The sequence below is a fragment of the Zootoca vivipara genome, chromosome 4 (genome assembly GCF_963506605.1).
Source record: "Zootoca vivipara chromosome 4, rZooViv1.1, whole genome shotgun sequence".
In the NCBI taxonomy this organism is placed as follows: Eukaryota; Metazoa; Chordata; class Lepidosauria; order Squamata; family Lacertidae; genus Zootoca; species Zootoca vivipara.
In genome coordinates, this window is record NC_083279.1 from 42209949 (window position 1) to 42231091 (window position 21143).

Consider the following 21143-nt stretch of genomic DNA (forward strand, 5'->3'; position numbering starts at 1 on the left):
CTATTCATTCCCCCCCCCAACCAGTATTTCAGCTCTAAAGTATATATACAGTATTAATTAACTATTGTGATGGACTTTTATAGAAAAAATAATTAAAACCATAAATATTTTACACCAACTAGTACTCCATTTTCAAAAGAAAGAATTTAGTTCATTATATTTTGTGGAAATAGAAGGAGATGGGAATAAGATTTTGCTGATCTCTAGTGGTGTCCCAATGACAGAAGTTTATTTGACCTAGTGCAGAACAGCAAGGAAGGAATGAGATTTTTGCATATTCAACCTTCCCTGAATCCCCCAGTATTCCCCAAAACAACTCCCAGAGGGTTGGGGGACTATTCAGAACATTGTAGGAAGTTGTCAGGAACTGCAGAAGGAAAGACAAATCAGCCGAAATAGCTTACCTTCCTATTCTACTGATGGGTCCATCTACTGGATCTAAGAGCCTTCCTTGGCTGATGGACAGCACTGGACACAACGTATTGTTGTTTTTCCCTCAATGTACCTGAAATATACTCGGAGTCAAGAGTGAATTTCATGCTCTTTATTCAGCTCATAGTCATCAAGGAGGAGAAGAGAAGACGAATGGCTCTTTTCCCCAAACCATCTGCTTATATACATTATTTACACAATGGGCCTTGCGTGATTGGCTACTTCAGGGCTACACCTGTGGGCCAATTATATTATGGATTGACTTCTGCCTGCAGCCTGATTGGCTGCTCCTACAGGCCAATCAGGTAGCAGATTCACTTCTGCCAGCCGCCTGATTGGCTGCTCCAGCAGGCCAATCAGGTTGCGGATTCACTTCCACCTGGAGTTGGATTGGGTAGCTCCCGCTGATTCTGAATCCTATTGTTCTAGGATTCAGCTCAGTACATAACAGTACCTTTGGGCAAACATACTACATTGCATTAACAGACTCTTTCCAATTCCAGGGAACAGAATTTAAACTTTAGCTTGAAGTCACAACTGTAACCAAATTTGGGGGAGTTACGCAAGTGCAAAAAGAGGTCTTAGTTGTACAGGAAGAACATTGAAAGTTTAATTTATTAGATTTTATTAAATTTATATACCACCCTTCATCTCAAGATCTCAGGGCAGTTCACAGAATAAAATACAAGGTAAAAACACAAGTAAATAATTAAAACAAAAACAACAAAACAATAACAGTCCCTTCTCATAAACACAATTAAAAGGCTGTAGGATTATTAATCAGCCAAAAAGCTGGTTGAAGAGGAAAGTTTTTGCCAGGTGCCTAAAAATATATAATGAAGGCACCAGGCGAACCTCCCTGGGGAAAGCATTACACAAATGGGGAGCCACTAGAGAGAAGGCCCGTTCTCGTGTTGCCACTCTCAAGTGAAGGAGGCACATGAGAAGGGCCTCAGACAATGGTCAGCCTGCCACATAACTATATACAGCTTTCCTATTTCCAACATTTTAACCTGTGAACAGCTTCAAAACACATGAAATTAAGGCAGAAGGAGCATGTAAGTATGTGTTCTAGGCCTCTGGTGAAAATAGGACAAACCGCTTAAATTGCAGAGATGTTGAGTTCACATCAAACCTTGCGAGCAGAGAAGGACCTTTCACTACCAGGCCAGTATAGCAATGGAATAGGGTGGTTATGGAATCTGAAAGCTATGGTTGGCAACATCCCAGGATATGTTCATAGCCTGTTTCATAATTGAGTGATACTATGAAACCATATTATGCTATGATAATATGAAACTCATATTTGAAACAGCATGATTGGTTCATATAACGAAGTAGTAATTTTCATATTATCATTTTATGGCACATAAGTTCCCCTCTTCATAGAAGAGTATTTCTTCTATTGTGAAGTACTCCAATCCTGATTGCTGACACATGGTGGAAACTTCAAACTCCTACATGATCATTCTGATGGTTATGTGGAAAATCATGGTTGCATAAATCCAGTCTTCATGTGACAGCATTAAAAGGCAGCTTTGGAAATGTCTCCTGACTCCTCATTCTGAGGAGGAAGGGCCTGCTAAAATGTCTAGAAGCTAATTTCTTTTTTCTGTGCTGTAAGAGAATAGCTCTCTTAATGCAACAATAAGGAACCAATTCTTATCTGCCAAGCATTGGAGAGCACGAACTTGACTTCTTTGACACATTCTCTTCGGTAATATATATGTACAAATTGGGTTGGGGTTTAACCACAGGAGTTTATGCTCTCTGATAGCCTCTGTGTGGATTGATGTGTTGAGCTGCTTCTTACAAAAACTTGGCATCCTTGTTTAATTTGGCTGTGTCCAAGTAAATCGTCAGTTGATTCTTCCCCCAGAGAGGGAATTACTTGGGGCTCAAAATGTGTTATTTTCATCCTTTAGAATCCAAGATAAAGTTTGAATTTGTCTTTGTTTTTGGACATGTACTTGAATCTGTGCAAGTGTTGCAGTACTACATTACCTGTAGTGAAGTTCTATTGTGATTTAGCATGCACATTTAGAAATGTGAGAGTAGACTAGTTTACAAGGCTGAGAAAGGTGAGGGATTGAGGATTACAAAAGAGCTCTCAGAGTGTTCAAAGTTGAGTGGTTTATTTATTTATCTGATTTTCTGCTTTTGCGTTTTATAAAAGAAAAGTGAAACCAATTATTATTGCAACCAAGAGGGGAAATCATTATGTAAACATAGGTGCTATTAGTCTAATGTATTATAAAACTGACATTAGTCTTCTTCAGGCATTAATAGCTGGTGTTAAATAAATATATATGGTGAAGCATAGGTACGAATGCACAAGTTATAGCTCTTGTTCTCATTGCCCTTCGGGAGTTGGAGGGGGACTGTCCGAAGCCAGGTGGTCGCTGATGTCAGTCATATTCATAATAGGCCCACTGAAATCAGTGGGTGTATTTTGATAATGTTTGAGTTGGATATCACATGTGGAAGGGTCCCACAAATGTTAGAACTCCGTAAATTCAGAGGACAACGGGGAAGAGTGTGCTTGACTCTTGAGCACCTCCATGTTTCCACTTAACTCTGAATTTGAACATCTGAAGAGGGCTTTTGTAGTATTTACTAGTATACTGGATACAGGTAGGTAGCCGTGTTGGTCTGCCGTAGTCAAAATATCTATCTGAAGAAGTGTGCATGCACACAAAAGCTCATACCAATAACAAATTTAGTTGGTCTCTAAGGTGCTACTGGAAGGGGGGGGGAATATTATTTTAATTTTTTTAATTTTTATTTTGGTATACTGGAGATCTGTTTCAGCAGAGCAGTTATTTAGCATAACACAGTGATTGTTCCTGAGATGTTCCCATTCCATGCTCTTTATATTTTTAGCCTGTCTCTTAGTGACGATGGGTCATCACCTGAGAATTTTTATTTTATTGTTTTTATATTTAAGTCCGTGTTCTGTAACCTGCTCTGGTTTATGAAAAGTGATGCTGGACAGGATATAGATTCAAGTTATAAAGAAAATTAAACGTCACACACACACCGGGTTAGATGATGAAAACATGCTCCTCACCTTCCCTGTGAATTAATGCTTTAGCTGTGGCTTTGTTGCTAGAAACACGGAGTGGGTGGTCAAGACCAAAAGATTACCAGGGTGGGTGGAACTGGATCAGTAATAAGAGGGGCATGGGTGTCTGAAGCACATGGGCAGGCTTAGAAAGCTCTTCTGTAGAGACAAAAGAAGACGGTTGTGCTAGGTAAGAGGAAGAGGAGATGAGGCAGCCAATTACCCACCTTTCCACTGAATCAATTCATAGCTGCTATTAGAGAAACAAGAAAGAAGACAAATGGTGATATAGGGAAAACACTCTTGCACAGATGCTGTTTATAACTCCTGGAGACTGAAGGACTGAAGATAAATACTCTTTTCTGACAATGCCTATCACATAAAAGTTTCAGTCTTCAGGCTGCAATCCTGTGCACACTTACCTGAGAGGAAATAACATTGCACAAGTCTGACTGATTTCTAATTAGGCTATAAATTTAGTTTGAAAATTGATTGACAGAACTGTAGCAACCAAAGATCCCTGATGCTAAATGGTGGAATCCAGCAACAGGGAACTGGCAGGGAGTCAATCCAGAAGTACTGCAGCTAATGTTTTGTGTAGAGAAGGCAAATCCTGAGTCTGTCTTTGTATGTGCAGCTAAAGACATGGCAATATGGACTAGTGATAGATAACAAAGAGGCCTAGGGTATGAGGAAAGAATAAAGGGTGGGGGGGGAGATCCAATCTGAATAAACCCCACCCACCCCTATTGGTACCAATATAATTGCACCAAAAGGCTGGGTGTGGTCCAGATTCCAGCTGGTGAGAGAACAGATGAACTTCCACTCCTTATGCAATGTATTCACCATGTAACTAACTAAAGAAAGATTAAAGATGTAGCTGGGCATTGTGGGTATAGCTTAACGTTGAGCTAGTGGTCTTTAAACATGTCATACTTTTTATTATAAAGAAGACTGAAGCTAAAAAAATGGATGTCTGTGTGGTTCATAAAAATCATATGAACCATGAATCAGTTGACATTAGTGGAAACACAGAGCTGTCACTGCAACTTAAAATGAACTGTTGGAGGGCAATTTTCAGAGGGGCAGTCAGTGTTAGACTGCTGCAGCAAAAACAACAGGGAGGCTTGTAGCACCTTAAAGACTAAGAAATGTAGTATAGCGTAAGCATTTGTGGACCAGACTCCACAAAAGCTTGTGTCATAATAAATTTGTCGTTCTAAGATGCCACAAGACTCTTGATTTATCTTGTTGGGTGACAAGATTTGTACATAAGAATCAAGTTGATGAAACTTTGACATTCAGAAGCTAATTTTTAAAGGCGAGTTCCTAGCATAGAACCACACACGTTTGCCTCCTCAAGTATGATGCCTGTGTCTCTTAAGATGGATTTAGCTACAGAGGGCTGAGTCTAAAGCAGGCATCCCCAATCTTCGGCCCTCCAGATGTTTTGGACTACAATTCCCATCTTCCCTGACCACTGGTCCTGTTAGCTAGGGATCATGGGAGTTGTAGGCCAAAACATCTGGAGGGCCGCAGTTTGGGGATGCCTGGTCTAAAGCATCCATTAGTTCAGTGGGAGGAGATTCTGTTGAAGGAAGTCTCTTGCTGGAGAAAAGGAACCTTTGGATCCACCTCAGGTTCTGTTAAATTTATCCATGGGGTAAGAAGGGTGTGTGTGTGTGTGTGTGTGTGAGAGAGAGAGAGAGAGAGAGAGAGAGAGAGAGAGAGAGAGAGAGAGAGAGAGAGAGATTTCATTCAGGGTTGTGTGTTTTATCTGATAAGTAGGGCACTGATCGCAAAACTCTTTATCTAGGTCACTGTCAAGGGACTGGTATCAGTATTTTAATGGTCCATTGATTGCTTTGACAAATTTTGCACTTTAATGCATGCAGAGATTGGCACAACAAGCTGCATGCCAGGATAAGAATAGTAGGTTAATGCAAGCTCTCATTAACCGACATGAAACAATCACAGTGAGAAATGGAATATTTCTGATTAGCACAGTGTCAAGTAAATCTGGCTTTCAGTTTTGGGAACCAAAGAAGAATCGCTACTTAAGAAGACAGTATTTTTCAGCATTTATCTCACAATGGCTTTTAACATGCTTATTTTTACTGGGAGGAAAAGTGCAGTAACTTCAGTGTCTGGGTGGAAGCTATTAGTAAATGTTGACATTTTAATGATATCCATTGAATAGGATGTGGAATGTGTGCCTACCGTGAATAAATTTGCTTGTTGTCTGAGGCAACCATCAGGAAAAGAATGTAGGATGTAGGATTTTTGGAGGGTTCCTTGCATGTAGTATTTAAAATAAAATTACTTGGTTTGTACAGCAGAATATTCAAATTTATGTGACCATGGTCTATATTTCATCTTTAACACCCTGGTGGTCAATGCAGAGCAGGCCTTTTCAGTGATGGTATCCCATTTATGAAATGCTCTTCTGCAACAAGGAAGACACACACCTCAGAAGACAAATTCAATTTGTTTACCTAGATTTTCAATGCTTCTTACTTTTACAACCTTATCTTTTTGCTGCTATCTTCACTTTGAAATTTTAATAATATTCTTTCAACTTTCTTTTTCTTCAGCTTTTAAGGGTTTTTTTAAAAAAGTATCTGAATTATTTTTCTGCATTTTGCTATTGAATATTTTAATGCAATTTGTATATAAAATATAAAATTGTATATAAAGTTACGTAAAATATGTTTTGTACGCTAATAGCACAAAGCAGGGGTATGTGTTAGCACACCTCTCCCTTTTTTTAGTGTCATCTTCTCTGCTGAACTGGCAGATGTTGTTAAGGATGACTAATGAATGTGTCTAGATTAATTTTTGCTCGGATGATGGTAATTTTAACCTCTACTGGTTCAAACCTTTGCTTTATATAAAGCCAGAAGAAATGCCCTGAGCAGATTATCCACAACCTCCTCTTTCCTGGTACCTGTTTTATGACTTATCATTTTGCTGAAGTTGTGGGGCAGTTTTGGCTAGATAGGGGGAGATATAGCTTATGGGTGTAAAGTACTAGCCATTCATAAAAGCAGATTAGGAATTGGGAGTTATCTAAGTAGAATTTTGAAATAGTATCCACAGGACATAGTCTTCGCAGAAAAATGATTTGATTATTTATGATTATTTATTTCAAGACTGTGTCACAAAAACTCCTTCCCCCTCATTTGATACCGGTACTTTGGTGCCAAGAGTCAACATATAAGGCAGATGTGCATTCAAAACATTCTTCAGGTAGGGAAGTATAGTCCATGAAAGCTTATAATAAGTATGTTAGTCTTCAAGGAGCCACAATAGTCTTTCTTATTATTATTTGGCAGAGAATCAGTGGGTGGGTTTTGTTTCATGCTTGGTGTTAGATATCTGGAGTCAGGAAGGAGTTTTCATGAATCATATTGACCAATTATCCTGGAAGATAGATGCTTTTTCCTCAATAATGTAAGTTCGGCTATACTACTGGAACTGTCAATTCTGTAGTCACCTCAGGACCAAAGAAGATGTGACTCTAAATGGGTTGTGCCCAGCTAAGTTCTTTTCAGAGCAGACCAGTTGAAATTAACTAACCTAGGTTAGCCAAGTGCATTAATTTTAATGGGTCTCCTCAGAGCCAGCCCAGCCATGAAGCAGGTGATGCCACCGCTTCAGGTAGCAGAAGCCTCCCAGGTAGTACACCTGTGGCTGCCCTGCTTGCCGCGCTGCCATTGGCACCAATTTTGGGAAAGAAATCTTGCAAAATATTGTGGAGCACGCAATATCTCAAGCGATTTGGGATGAAATCTCACCCCAAATTAGAATGACCTTTCCCAAGATCAGCAACAATGTTGTTGCCACTTCTCCTCTTGCAGCAGAGCAGGCAGCAGCTGGTAAGTGGTGGCAACAGCAGTAGCAGCAGAACAAAGCGGTACAGGAAATGGGACACACTGTCTCTAGTTTGAGTAAAAATAATACTGGATGTATAACCTACTGCATTTTTGAATCCCATGCTTGGGATTCCTTGTGTTTTCTTGGTGGAGTTCTTCATTAAAAACCTAGTCAGCATGATACAAAGCTATTATACAGGCATAGGCAAACTCGGCCCTCCAGATGTTTTGAGACTACAATTCCCATCATCCCTGACCACTGGTCCTGTTAGCTAGGGGTGATGGGAGTTGTAGTCCCAAAACATCTGGAGGCCCGAGTTTGCCTATGCCTGCTATTATATGATGCAAACAGGAACTCCAGGGGCAAACAACAGCCTTGGAGAAAGCCAATCTGAAGTGGAAAAACAGCACAAAGCAAAAGGGTAAAGTCCCTTTTGCCATGCTGCTGCCCAATCCTTGCTGCCTTTCCCCTCCTTGTGTTGGTCCTGGCAGTGACACATGGCATTGACAAGATGGGAGAGCAATGCAGCTGCCTATGATAATAGCAAGAAATAAACAATAACATTAAAAATCACAGTGACCTACAATACAATTACAACACAGCAAGAACAAAATTACCAGATCAAACAAATAACTCAAGAGTAGAATAAGATACTGTAGCACAGGATAAAACAATACGAAACAACTAAGGGAAATGTATCACAGAGCTAAACTGATACAAAATACTAAACCACAGCATAATAAAAATGTAAAAAGGCCTGCGGAAATAATAATAAAAAAGCTGCTGAAAATACATTAAAGGAGGCACCAGGCAGGGACTCTATAGTTGAGAGACCACTGCTGAAAAGGCCCTGTATTTTGTAGCCACCCACCATACTACCGCATTTGACAGTAGCCTGTGGAGAAGTTTCTCAGCTGATGAAATCTCAGCATCAGTACTTCTGTCTTGCCTTGGCTTATTTCCCACAATCCACTCTTTTATCACAGGGAGGCACTGAAATAGCACCTCTATGCCTCATTTGGATTCAGTGAGTGTTGCCCACATACTGCATTCCAAATCCCCAGATGGGCTTATTCAAACTATGTATGGGGATAAGATAGGACCCTGTGAAACCCCAAAGCATGCATTTGGATGTGTGTCCTCTGCAAGGGCAGCCTGTGCATTAGGCAAGGTATAGCCGCTTCCTTCTAGCGGAGGATCCACCCCCTGTCCTGTTCCTCCCCGCTCCCATCGGTGAGCTCCTGCCAGCCCCACCAGGGCTTCTCCCACGCTGTCCCATTGCCCTCACCGCTGCCACCACACACTCACTGCTGCAATGTGGCAGCAGCAAGGGGGAAACCAAAAGCGAAGGTACCGTTGCAGTGTAGGGACAGGGAGCAGGGTGAGGATCCAGATCTGTGGGAGTTGTCTTCATGGAGGCAGGGTGACCTGGAGTTGAAATGTCTTGGGCCAGCCCTGCTGTTGGTAAAAATAAGAGTGGAGCACAATCTTGCGATTCTGTGGTTATGTTATGCCCTTTGGAGGGGGAGCCACCTGGCCTCATCTCTAGCCGCTTTTCAACAGACAGGAGGAACCCAGTTTATGTCAGTGGGCTCTGGCCACTATTAGTTGATTTTAACAACAGTGTTGTTATATTTTGAAGTGCATTTTGTTATTCTAGCTCAAGGTTTTCCAAACTTGAGTCTCCCAGCTTTTTTTCAGACTTCAGCTCCCATCATTCCTAGCTAGCAGGACCAATGGTTAGAGATGATGGAAATAATAGTCCAAAAAGAGCTGGAGACCCAAGTTTGGGAAACCTTGCTTTAGTTGGGTAATTTTTAATTATTGTCTGTGTGTTTACCACTAGCAGATTTGGTTATTCCTTTTAAATATAAAAGTGGCACGTAAGGATTTTAGGGGAAATAAATATATTGATAACTATATTAAATGTGTAGTCTCGAAGTAATGAAGTCATTGGGCAGTTTTTGTAGTTTGTTCATGTCTCTGGTAGTACTGAGGAAATCCACAGCAAGTAACATCTGCCCCCACAAATTCCACATCACGAAGCAAACACCAGGCTTCCAACCCCTTGTTTTCCTCCCAACACTAATGGTGGAGGACAGCAGCATTTGCAGGAGAGAAGTGATGAATGAGATGGAGGCCTTATCTCTTCTCCCACACAATTTCTTACCTAAACTCTTCCTCCTCCTTCACAGAAGATGGTGGGGGCAAGTTAAGTGTTCCCCACATTATCTGACAAGGACATGTTTAGGAGACACCCACCTTTGTTTGTACATGCACAAGGACAGGTAACGCTGTCCCTTGCTTAGCTCCTGATACCTTAAGCAGTCCTGCAGCACTTATTTTAGCAGACTGATAATTTAAAAGATAATTCTCTTCCTTTTTACACTTCATTTCTTTCTTCTCATACTGAAGAAAAAGAATGTGAGCAAACGTGTGGGAGGGAGATGTTTTATTCCAGTCAGACTTGGCAGAATCTCTTTATACAATCTAGCATTGCCATTGGATATGAATATCCAGTTTGTCTTGGTACTTGTGCATGGCGATACATTGATCAGCATTACCAAATGATTTTTCTTTTAATTTTCTTTAAGTTTTTCTGTGCTCCTCCCCCAAATCCAATTTTATGCAGATTATTAGACCTGAGTAAAACTGCCCAGGATTCCAAATCATGAAAAGTCTCTTTGAGGGTTTATTTATACTGCCTAGCTATTCTGCTAATTACTGCTGCTTCCAAAAGAAATACTGTAGATATCCTTCAGTGACGAGCCTTCACAAATAAGAGACGAACATGGATGTCATTGCAGGATATTCTAACATGTATGACTAATGCTGCAAATGAAATATAAGCTGTCCATACAATATGGCATTTTACTCAGGCACAAAACATTCTCTATTTGCTAATTACAACTAGCAGGTTATTCGAATGCTGGTGTTTTTAATTAAGAGCTTATATACCAGACAATCTCTATGGATTAGAAATAAATGTTTTGGTCATTGGAAAGATAGGTACTGTCCTCTAGTGGAGAAAAGGTGCCACAACAGCAACCTGGAAATGCCCAGCATTTTACTAATTAGAGGAATACAGCAGTGAGACCAAATGTTGTCATTGCTGATGCTATTGGCCGACTTCAAGCAAACACCCTCTGATGCTCTAAGGTCCTCCTCACATTCTGTTCACTTTGAAACCAGGCTACATAACAAGAAAAACTCCCATTTTAAATCGCAGAGAAGCTTTTTGATTAAAGCCTCTGCCTGAATCCAATTAGCTGGAACAGAAAGTGCATCTTTATCATTGGAGCCTGCATAATCATGTTGTCGAGATTAGCCTGATTCCCCCCCCCCAGTTTAAATAAATAAACTTGAGCAAGGAAAGAGTATGTTTATCTTTGAAATGTGTTTGTTGGTACTGCTAATTTGTTCAGGTAAAGTGTGATTATACTTTACAATATAAGGAAACCAGTTTTTATTATCCATCACTTATTATCCACCTACATCCTCAATATTTTATATTGGCTTCAGCACCGCATGGTCATTTATATATTGCTGAACTTGTTTTAAGAGGTTGTTGGGACATGAATTAGGAAGCACCCACTTATGGGCTCATGGAGAAAGTTGAGATTTCAGACCATGATGCAGCAAATTACCGGGTAGGAGGGAAGAGGCAGAAAATATATCTTTGATGCAACTGTAAAGTTAAGCTCTTTACAAGGCTGTAAACACTGAGGTGCAAAGATATTGCATCTGCAAGAAGTGAAAGATGAGGTTGTTCACAGGAGTCATAATGTGCGTAGTCATTGTCCAAATTGCATCATTTTTAGACCAGGTGTTCAAAACTTAGCTCAAAAATGCATTTGCAAAAGCAATAATTGCTTAAGGCTCTCTATGAATCACCTGCCATTTAAAAATCTGAAGGTACTGTACCTCAAAGAGTGGGTAAAGCATGAGGAAGTGAATGTTGCCAGAGTTGTTCTTAGATCTGTGGGGCAGGAACAAGTTTATCTCCAGACCATTGGACTTCAAATTGTGGGTTTGGACCCACAGCTGGATTGTGAGTCATAACAGCAGCACTACTACCCTGCAAATATATGATTTTAAAAAGGGAGGGGTTCCAAAATGCATTTTTGCATTAAATGTGAGTCTTGGTTCTGAAGAATACTGATCCCACCAACCCCCCACAATATAGATAATCCTTGATGGTTGCTTCCTATAATCCAGGATAGATGAGCCCAGTGCAGAGAGCTAGAAACATGAGTGTGAAACAATGGCTGAGACTGCATTTTTTAATGGAATGTACACTTAACTGGCAGTAAGCTCAATCTGCACTTACTTATACACACATATGGGGAAATAATACGACGAAAGATTGGCGCACATTGCATCCCATTTTTTTAAATTAAAACCCCTCTGATGTCTGCAATGTTTTTGTATCTCATCAACAAGTGGCATGATGCGTGTGTGTGTGAATTCCAGTGAAAGCAACACTTTTGGGAGTACATATAGCCTTGTTAAATAAGAAACTGCTCTTCGCAAAGCAAGAACCAACACCCTCTATTCCTTGTGCTATTAGCTCAAAGTAACAAACAAGGACATCAGTAACAGCAGTAGTAGCTAGTCACAAAGATCCTGCCTGCATGACCCACCACTGACCTTCTCGATAGTTTATTGTCAAGCTCAGCCAGCCTGGAAAGTATAGATTATACAGCAGCCGCAGCCTCAGTATTAATTTATAGTGGAACACCTGGCATATTAATGGCCCTTGCTCAGCAGTAATCTGTACAATATTGCTGGGAGATGGTGCTTCTTTCCTAATTTATTTCCCAGGCGTAAATATTTCATATTTAACAGAAACTTTGAATTCCACGTTTAAAAATACACTTAAATATTTCATCCAGGAGGGGAAATCCCCATTAATTTAATGAGAAGAGAGTTCTTTTTCTGAGGTTTGTCTTTTTGACATTACCTCCCTCCCCCTTCCTTGTTGATTTAAAAAAAAAGATCACCATGCACACATTAATATGCACCTGTAAATGGTTGACAGAACCCTCTGAGTATGAAGTTCATCTCAGCAGGTTGCTTCATTCTGGCTGGAAAAGCTCAGCAGGCTTTCATGGCTCAGTACCCCCATGAGCAAGAGGTTGGTGATTAAGGGGTAACTTGGCCTGCAGTCCAGCTAGCTTAGTCTGTACACTGATTAGATCTCAACAGGTGAGAGATGCTGGGTGGAAAGAACTCGAAGGAAAGGTTGTGAGGCTGGTGGCATGGGACAACAGAAGGAGGCCTTCTTCCTTCCTTTTGAGGGATACTTGATTCCAATGTGCACTCCATCAGCTAAAGGTAACACTCATGGTAATTTGAGCCATTGCACAGCAGCAAGTCAAGATTTGACATCAACTGGTGATCCTGTAACAAATGCACATTTATGATACATGTCTATCCCATTCGTCACATTCACACTATATCTTTAGATGTTCACCTAAAATATCTAAAGTGAAGAAGTCGTCATAATATAACATCTAATGATGGGTGGGTGTTTTGCAGAATGGAAATGGCTTCTTTTCCCAAAAGATGTCAGTCAGCATTCGAGGCAACCTATTTAGCAAGTTTTTCAGCATTCCATAGGCCGGCACATTATCGTTTTAGGTAGTCATGGTTATGCTGGTCTGAATTTTATGTGTGTATGTGTACTTTGTATCATCTAGTTTACCTTTGGGACATTTTAGATCTAGTGCTTTTCTGATACCAGTAATCTTTTTCTGTTGTATATTGTGATGGTGCTGGAACTTAACACTTATAGATTTAGAAATACAAGTCCTTGGGAGCTCATAGTCCTTGCCTCAAACAGTATTATTGCTTCAGTGATGCAGAATGAGGAATGGAAAATAAGGTCTAAGTGACTGCCCGTAATATTTTGACGATGGGGTGCAACAACATTTTGAGCGCCAAGGGTAGAGGAGTGTGGGTGCCAGAGCATGAAGCTCCGCCACTGCTCCAGAGGAAAGTGTTTTGGGGCCACATAACTGAAGCCAACCAAAGAGAATGTGCACCTCAAAAACCATAACGACACTTTATGTATCCTGCTCTGTGGTTGGATTGTTTGATACAAACAGCAGTGTTGGTGGTTGCGCAGAGGTATGGGGGAAGAGAAAGAGGTGGGCTGAGGGTCACATGCAGTCTGCAGGATTCTAATTTGCAGTATGATAAATCACTTTCTAAGGGAAAATATTAACTGTATGATCCTTGGGTTCTGTGTATTGCAGAGGCATAGTGTATGAATTCTGCGGCCATCCCATATGTGGAAAACCAATGCTTTGAAAGACCATATACGTACTTAATCTGTCTGTGGATATCTTGTTATTCGAGGACTAAAATTAGCCTCTATTCTTTTGTAACTAGTAGATCCATATTCCGCACTAGATAATGTGTCTGTCAATAGTTTGACAATATTTGAGAAAAAATTGCTTCTCAAAAGTTATGAATGCTAAGGTCAGCTTTCAAGCTATGCTCTTACAGGTTTGTATGGGAAAACATTACTTAGCCGCTGATAATAAAATAAATCATTTTCACCAGTTTTGGAATAACATGTTTTCTTTATTAATTCTTTTCAACAGGCCATTCTGCTAATCTAACCTGCCGAGCGTTCTTTGGATACAGTGGAGAAGTCAGCCCTTTAATGTACTGGATGAAAGGCGAAAAGTTTATTGAGGATTTGGATGAAAGTCGGGTTTGGGAAAGTGATATTAGGTAAAGTGAGGAAATTGTATATATTTTGTCAAGACTAATCTGTAATTCTTTAGTGAATTAAGTACTAGGTGAAGGATGCTATAGACATTTATTTTTAAAATGCACTAAAGCATCGTAGGCCTGCTTTTCCATATGGTGCACTCTGGGACTGGCATAAAAGATGTGTTCTTTTACATGTACACAGTTATCTCTGAAAGCTCTAGTTCAACAATTTTCTTTTAAATGAGAAAAATGCAGATTTTGAGGCTGTACAAAAGTATCTAGAAGAAGCTTCTATTATTTTCAGTTAGGCTAAATAATAATATGTTAAGGTCTACCATATTTCAACACAAGCATACAAAGCTCAGCTCTCATATAGAATATTACATGAACAGCCGACATGTTGCATTTCTTATCTAAAGCTTCCCCAAAGATGTACACCTACATACTCTGAGGCCTTAAAAAAAAATATCCGAGTGGTGGATTTTCACTGGTTTGTGGGTTTGGTGATTTTGAGTATGTTCAGAAGGACCCTGAACTGTTTGTATTATTTTTCTTTGTTGAGCAGGGAATATGAAATGTTTTATTTGCTTTATTGCTTAAAATAGTAAAGGAAAACAAGGGATGGCAGGTTATCTTTACATGTTTTTTAAACCCAAAGTGCTTACATCCATCCTCTGTGGATATAGCTGAATTTATTTGCAATGAAACATTTGGGGTTGTATGTGTGCCATAAGAGCAATGGAGAAACATCTAAAAATAAAATTTCTTTTAACATAGCAGTACCTTAGTTTACCAAGATGGGAATCAAAAGAGAGTAAGTGCCACTGAATTCAATAGGACTTATTTCCATGGTGACATGTGCAGGGTTGCACTCTTGGTGTCAGATCCATCAGATAATCCATTTTTAAACACCTGCTTTATATACCATAATTTCAAGAAATCTCTCTAAAATATGTTTTAAAGAGCATGTAAACCTTTTTACGAATAATTTGTGCACAACCCCTTGATATCTTATCAGGGTATGCTTAAAGATGTCAAATTAATTGCAGCTCTTATTAGTATCTGCAGAACCATATGTCCTCATTAACAGTGAAGAAGAAAAAGGCATTATATAATTTAATTAAGATTGCATCAAACCATAACCAAATTTGAAACCAGACTGCTTTCATTTCTGAGAAACATCACATCAGGATCATTTTTTCAGTGTGATGTAGTGTAAACAACATTATATATGTGGGGGGAAACCAAACTGACTGATTTTTCTTTCACAGAGTTCTTAAGGAACATCTCGGGGAACAGGAAGTTTCCATCTCATTAATTCTTGATTCAGTGGAAGAAGGAGACCTCGGAAATTACTCGTGTTATGTTGAAAATGGATATGGCCGCAGACTTGCTACCGTTATTCTACTTAAAAGGGGTGAATATTTTATTTTTTTATTCAAAAAACAACAACACAGATGGTTTACACTGTAAGAAGTTGATGTTTTGTATAGCTATCTCCCAATTTTTATTCCTTGGCTCCTTAGTCCTCTGTACACTGGGGGGAGGGGAATGTTAGTCATTTTTCCCCTTCAGTTGGAAAAGGACATTTTAAAGAAAGGGGGGGGGGAGAAAGCCATCATTAAAAATGGCTATCTGTTGAAGGAATGCAGTTAAATACACTTTTTAATAATGTTTATATAGAAAACATTTTAACAACCGGTGAGTATGGGAACTAATAAAAATTTACTAGAACTAGCCTGGCAGAAAGCTATTGACAGTAGAAGTTTAATCATTTTCTGTAAGAAATAAGTCTAAATAATTCAAAAAGCAATAGGTTTGAAATATATCATGGGGGACAAAAGAAAAGTTGCAAAACTTGCTCCTGATGAATTCCAATTCACAGAGGGGTTTCTGTTTGGTGGTTGTCTTAAATGCTGTGTTTAAAACTTGCTGCATTTATAGGGGGACAGGATTAAGGCTCTTCCATTCATGACCTACTAAAATTGGGGTACAGGGGCTGGGCACTCACATATGACAATCTCCATCTAACCCCACAACTTTTGGAGCAGCAGTTGTTGGATCTATTACCACATTTTAAAAAAAAACAGAGTGAGCCATTGATGTAATGCAGTCGTGCTTCTACCCAGATACATTTACCAGTCTGTACCAGCTCACTGTTGGAAACATCAGTATGGAATGAGCTTTCTGTGTCCTTTTGGTCATTGTTCAATGTCCAATGGCGGTGGAGTTCATAGAACTCCCCTTCTCATCCACCATTCAGAAATGTTAGTCTTTTAGCACGGTATGCATTTCTGCAAAATTGCTGTTCCAGGGCACCAAGAGTCCACAGAGCCAATTTCACCCAGTCAGGCACACTTTCCCAGCATTCACAATGTAGCCAATGAAAGCATGAATAGGCCATTTGCTGGTGGTTTCTGTGGCCACATGTCACTCTAAATTTAAGGTCAGAAATTAAACAACTAGCCTGGCCCTAGATTTAATATTTGCATGATGCTGTTCTAAAAACAAGCTTGCATTATTCACAACAATAACAGCTACTACACATTGCAGCCAAAGTAATAAAATACAATAGGTGTGTCAAATTCATAAGGAAGATATCACAAAAATTCAATATTACTTGACAGCATTTAATTATTTATTATTTATTAAATTTGTATACTGCCCTATACCCATTGATCTCAGGGCAGTTCACAACAATGACATTGTAATAGCAACAATGGCTACCTAGCAATGTGTCAGTTAAGATTACTATTGAACAAGGTCTTTGAGGACCTTATTTATTAGTAGTGCTGAGAAATTTTGCAAATAACAAAAAGTTAGAAATAGGAGAAGGGGTTTGTCAAGGAGAAATAGCAGAGGATTTGAATTGTTTGAGAAGTTACTTGATTGCATCTGTAAGATTTGAAACTTACCTGATGCATGCATTCAACATACTTTGCATTTTGACAACTTTTTCAATAAAATGAGAAATTAGCCGTGACAGATAAAACCAAAATCAAGCAGTGTCTCAGAGTTCCTAGCTGGAAAAACTCTGCATAGTTAGCAGGCTCCTCGTTTTCACCATGGCAACCTTTTAAGTAAGATTTCCTTAGACCTACATCTTGGCTATTTGAAAAAATATGTATTACAAATTAATGTGGGGTTATCTGGTTCTGCAGCAGAACAAATAAGTTACAGTTCTCATTTTACCAATTTAGTAATTGTTATTATTTGTTAACATTACAATGTTGTAAAGGTATATTTCATATGGACAATTCTATTCATTTAATATTCAGGAAAGGAATAGCGAAAGAGTGCAATATTTCCATTTTAGCAATAGGACTTTCCGTTCTCTGCCCCCTTGCCCAGCACAGCCTGTGAATTCCCTAAATCTGCTCCAGAGGGTTAGGGCAACCCCTAGAACAGATTGGGGGAGTGCAGGAGATGAGAAAAGAAGGATGTTCCATTGCACAAGCAAGAACCCTTGTGTGGTGGAACTTTCACATGACGTTATTTGGATGCAACCCAGCACCTCCATTTCTAATTTATGTATGTTTGCAATTTTAAATTTCTAGCCGAGCTTTCAGCCAAAATCATGCCATTAACCTAACTCACAAATATGATAATAAAACATTAATATAACATGCAAACAATTTTTAAACAACAGTTTTAATCATAACATGCAGTGCAGAGATAAAATGGTGAAGGCTTAAAATCACAAAATGTTGAACGATCCCACTTTCAAAAGCCCTATGAAAGAAAAAGAGTTTTTAAATCAGCTTTTTGCATGCTAAAGGTGCCTTGGCTGGACAAAACTCCCAGGAGATAGAGTTCCAAGCAGAGGACATCACTCCTGAAAATGGCCTGCTTCTGCTGCCCATCATTTTGACCTCTGATAGCAGCAAGATCCACAACAGGGCCATCTTCACAGCACGAATGAATGGTTTATGCCTAGCACAACTTGTGGCAGTCTGCCAGTGTTCAAAAACGAAACCTAGCAGATGGAGGTGATACAACAACTCAGAATGGAAAACATCTACTCAGAAGTTGGAACTTCTTTGAGATCAGGGAGTGTTGTGTGAGAGTTGCTGGCCACAACCTGTTCTTGATGTATGTATATTTTGAGTTGCCTCACGTAAACCTTCCAAAACAGGGAAGTAAGCACAGTAGATTTGAAAGCCACACTACAACAGGAGTTGTATCTATGGAAGGGATATTCCTCAGAGCGGCTAAGGTGTGGCTGTGAATGTGCTTTATCAGACAAGGTGCTTTGGCATTATCAGAAAGTGATAATCAACAAAACAACTTTGCAGAAATAACAAGATGATTTCACAAAAGAAACGGACTGACTAGTTAGAGTTGGTTCTATTGTTGCATGTTTGGATCCTCCAAATAACTGACTTAACACAAAAAGTGCCATGCTAAATCAGATCATGGTCTGGCTAGACACCCAAGCAAGGAAAATTGCCAATCCCTACTATTTATTGCAAGGGCATAGGCATACTGCTTTATCTTATTGATGCCTATATTCTATGTATTTTTATCTCTCTTTTCAACTGTCTAAGCAAGTGGACATCTTACAGCAATTAATCCTGTACAGTAGACATACACTGAATGAAGAACTAATTTCCTTATGTTTGTCCTGAGTGCCAGCCAGGTTCACTGGAGAGCTTTGCTCCCTTTTCCCAACCAAGTCCACCCAACTTCTCATCCAGCTAGCTGCACACAGGCCAATAAGCACAGTCCCCTTCTTTTTTTTTCACCTGCTTCCTATTTTTTTAACCAGCTGCTGATCCATAATAAGGCCAGCTGTTGTATACAACAATTTCTAGGTTCACTTAGAAGCCTTTTTTAAAAGGCCTTTGGAAGGACTTTGTGAAAATCCTAATTGCCATTATCCATCAGACTATCTGTGTTTAAATATTTGTTGACACTTGCAAAGAAATCTAAAAGATTAGCAAGGTAAGATTTCCATTTGAAGAAGTCACAATATTCCTTCTTCAAACACACTTGTTTTATGTGTTTGTCAATTCTAGGGGGTTTTTCAGTCTCGTTCCTGGTGTTAAGAGTTGTTGAGTTAAAGCAGTGTTGCACATACCAAAGGCTGCAAAGATTTTGTGAAATCATTGGACAGGGAAAATGTTGGTTCCATTCACTAATTTCATTGTTGTGAACAATTCTTTGCTGTTACAACCTGCACAAATTGTACTGGAGCATTGCACATGCTCATCAAACTCAAGCAGGTGCTGAAACTAATAACAAGCTCTCTGTAAATGTGTATATATATATATATATATATATATATATATATATATATATATATATATATATATATATGGATGGGATTGTGCTGTCCTGCAGCTTTATACTTTCATGAGATTTAAATGCAAGCCGGTAGGAAGGCTCATAGTGTTTAAATATAAAAGCTCTTAATAATGCAATCTAACATAATAATAAATGGAAAAGGGACATACTCATTCAGTGGCACATAGCTGAAATATGAGGCTTTCACTCATCATGGAGCCAACCTCCTGCAGTCTTATTTAATTACACTGCAACATTATTACAAAGTAGCCTCTAATTGTCTAATTACTTCTTCCTTTTTTTAAAAAAAAACTTGGTTTTTTATGCATATAAAACTTCCAAGTTGACAAAGATGTAGGGGGCCTTTCACAAAGTTGTTTAGCATCTTATTTTGTTGTTTTGTACAAGGTTGACCTCATGGCTGTTTGTTGACTCATTAATGCCTTCCTTGACTTGGACTACTCACCCTTAACCTTTTGCATGTCCTGTGCCTCTCCTTTCAATATATGGTGTTAAACACTTCATAGCAATTCCCAACCATTGCCTTCCTTTTTCAACTGAGACTAGCAATGTGGTGCATGCACAAAATTCAAATGTTCTCCCTCAATTCATGTTCTTAACCTGCTTTTTCCATCCAGATCCTTGATAAAAGCTTCTTCTAACACTATCCCAATATTTTACCATGATTATGATGCCAGGTGAAGAAATATGCTGCTGCTTTCTGTTTCTTTGTAGCAAATGACAGTTTCTTGTCATCCATCGTCTCCTTCCGCCATTTTGTTCTTCCCATCATCTAAGTTGCTCAACAACAGGACCACATTTTTTATAATAAGTTTTCAGTTTTTAAGTATAGGTCTAGTCAAAACAAGTTATATGCTCCCAGGCCTCTTTCTAGAAACCTGGAAGTGCAGCCACTAACTGCCCTTATTTCTGGAGTAATAATGCCTATCTATCTATCTAGGCATACTTATCTATTTATATAGGTACAATTTGAGGAAAATACCACTGCCATCTGTTAAATAGTATACTTATTGGCAATGGAATAAGTCACACTATAAGTCACTATCCAGATATGAGGTTGAAGACCAATGGCAAATATATAATGGATGTTCTAAAGCATTTGTAAAACTAGAAACAAACAACTTAGCGTCAATTAGTCTTAATGGTCCCATATGTCCAAACCTTAATGGATCACCAGAAATTGTGTCCCTGTGGATCTGTTTCAGTTCATTATTTTTGGGGTGAAATTTCTGGATAAATGTTCCCCCACTCCCCCTCAGCTTTGGTCCCAACAGTGATTCAGATACTGATTAAGATTCTTACTCCAGAATCTAGCAAAACCTCTTAGAGGTTTTGTAATCAAACACACTATACATTTTGTTAAATAAAATAAAATGGTTTATTCTTATCTTCAAGCTAAGCTTATTAAATACGACAAAGTTATTAAGTGATGCTATACAGGTATTCAGTTTGTGTCACATAAAAGATTTTTCTTTCTTTCTTTCTTTGCTGCTTTTGCTTGCAAAAGATAATTTGGTTTCTCCTCTACCAACCACTCAGCTGGCGTGTGTGTTTCTCTCTCTCTCTCTCTCTCTCTCTCTCTCTCTCTCTCTCTCTCTCTCTCTGTGTGTGTGTGTGTGTGTGTGTGTGTGTGTAAGTGTAAAAGAGACAGAAAAACAGACAGACAGACGTAGCTTAGTACCCTGTTCAGGTGTGCAAGCGAACTCTCTTTAAGGAGCTCTCTGGTGCATTCAGAGCA

General features: G+C 39.2%; 1 protein-coding gene across 1 annotated transcript in view; it reads left to right on the plus strand.

Annotated features, from left to right (window-relative positions):
* Nucleotides 1-21143, plus strand: part of IL1RAPL1 (interleukin 1 receptor accessory protein like 1) — a 339537-nt gene that overhangs the window by 294594 nt on the left and 23800 nt on the right. The window contains exons 6-7 of the mRNA XM_060273627.1: nucleotides 13984-14116; nucleotides 15370-15515. Of these exons, the coding sequence (XP_060129610.1) occupies nucleotides 13984-14116; nucleotides 15370-15515 (279 nt within the window). The remainder of the gene's footprint in view (nucleotides 1-13983; nucleotides 14117-15369; nucleotides 15516-21143) is intronic.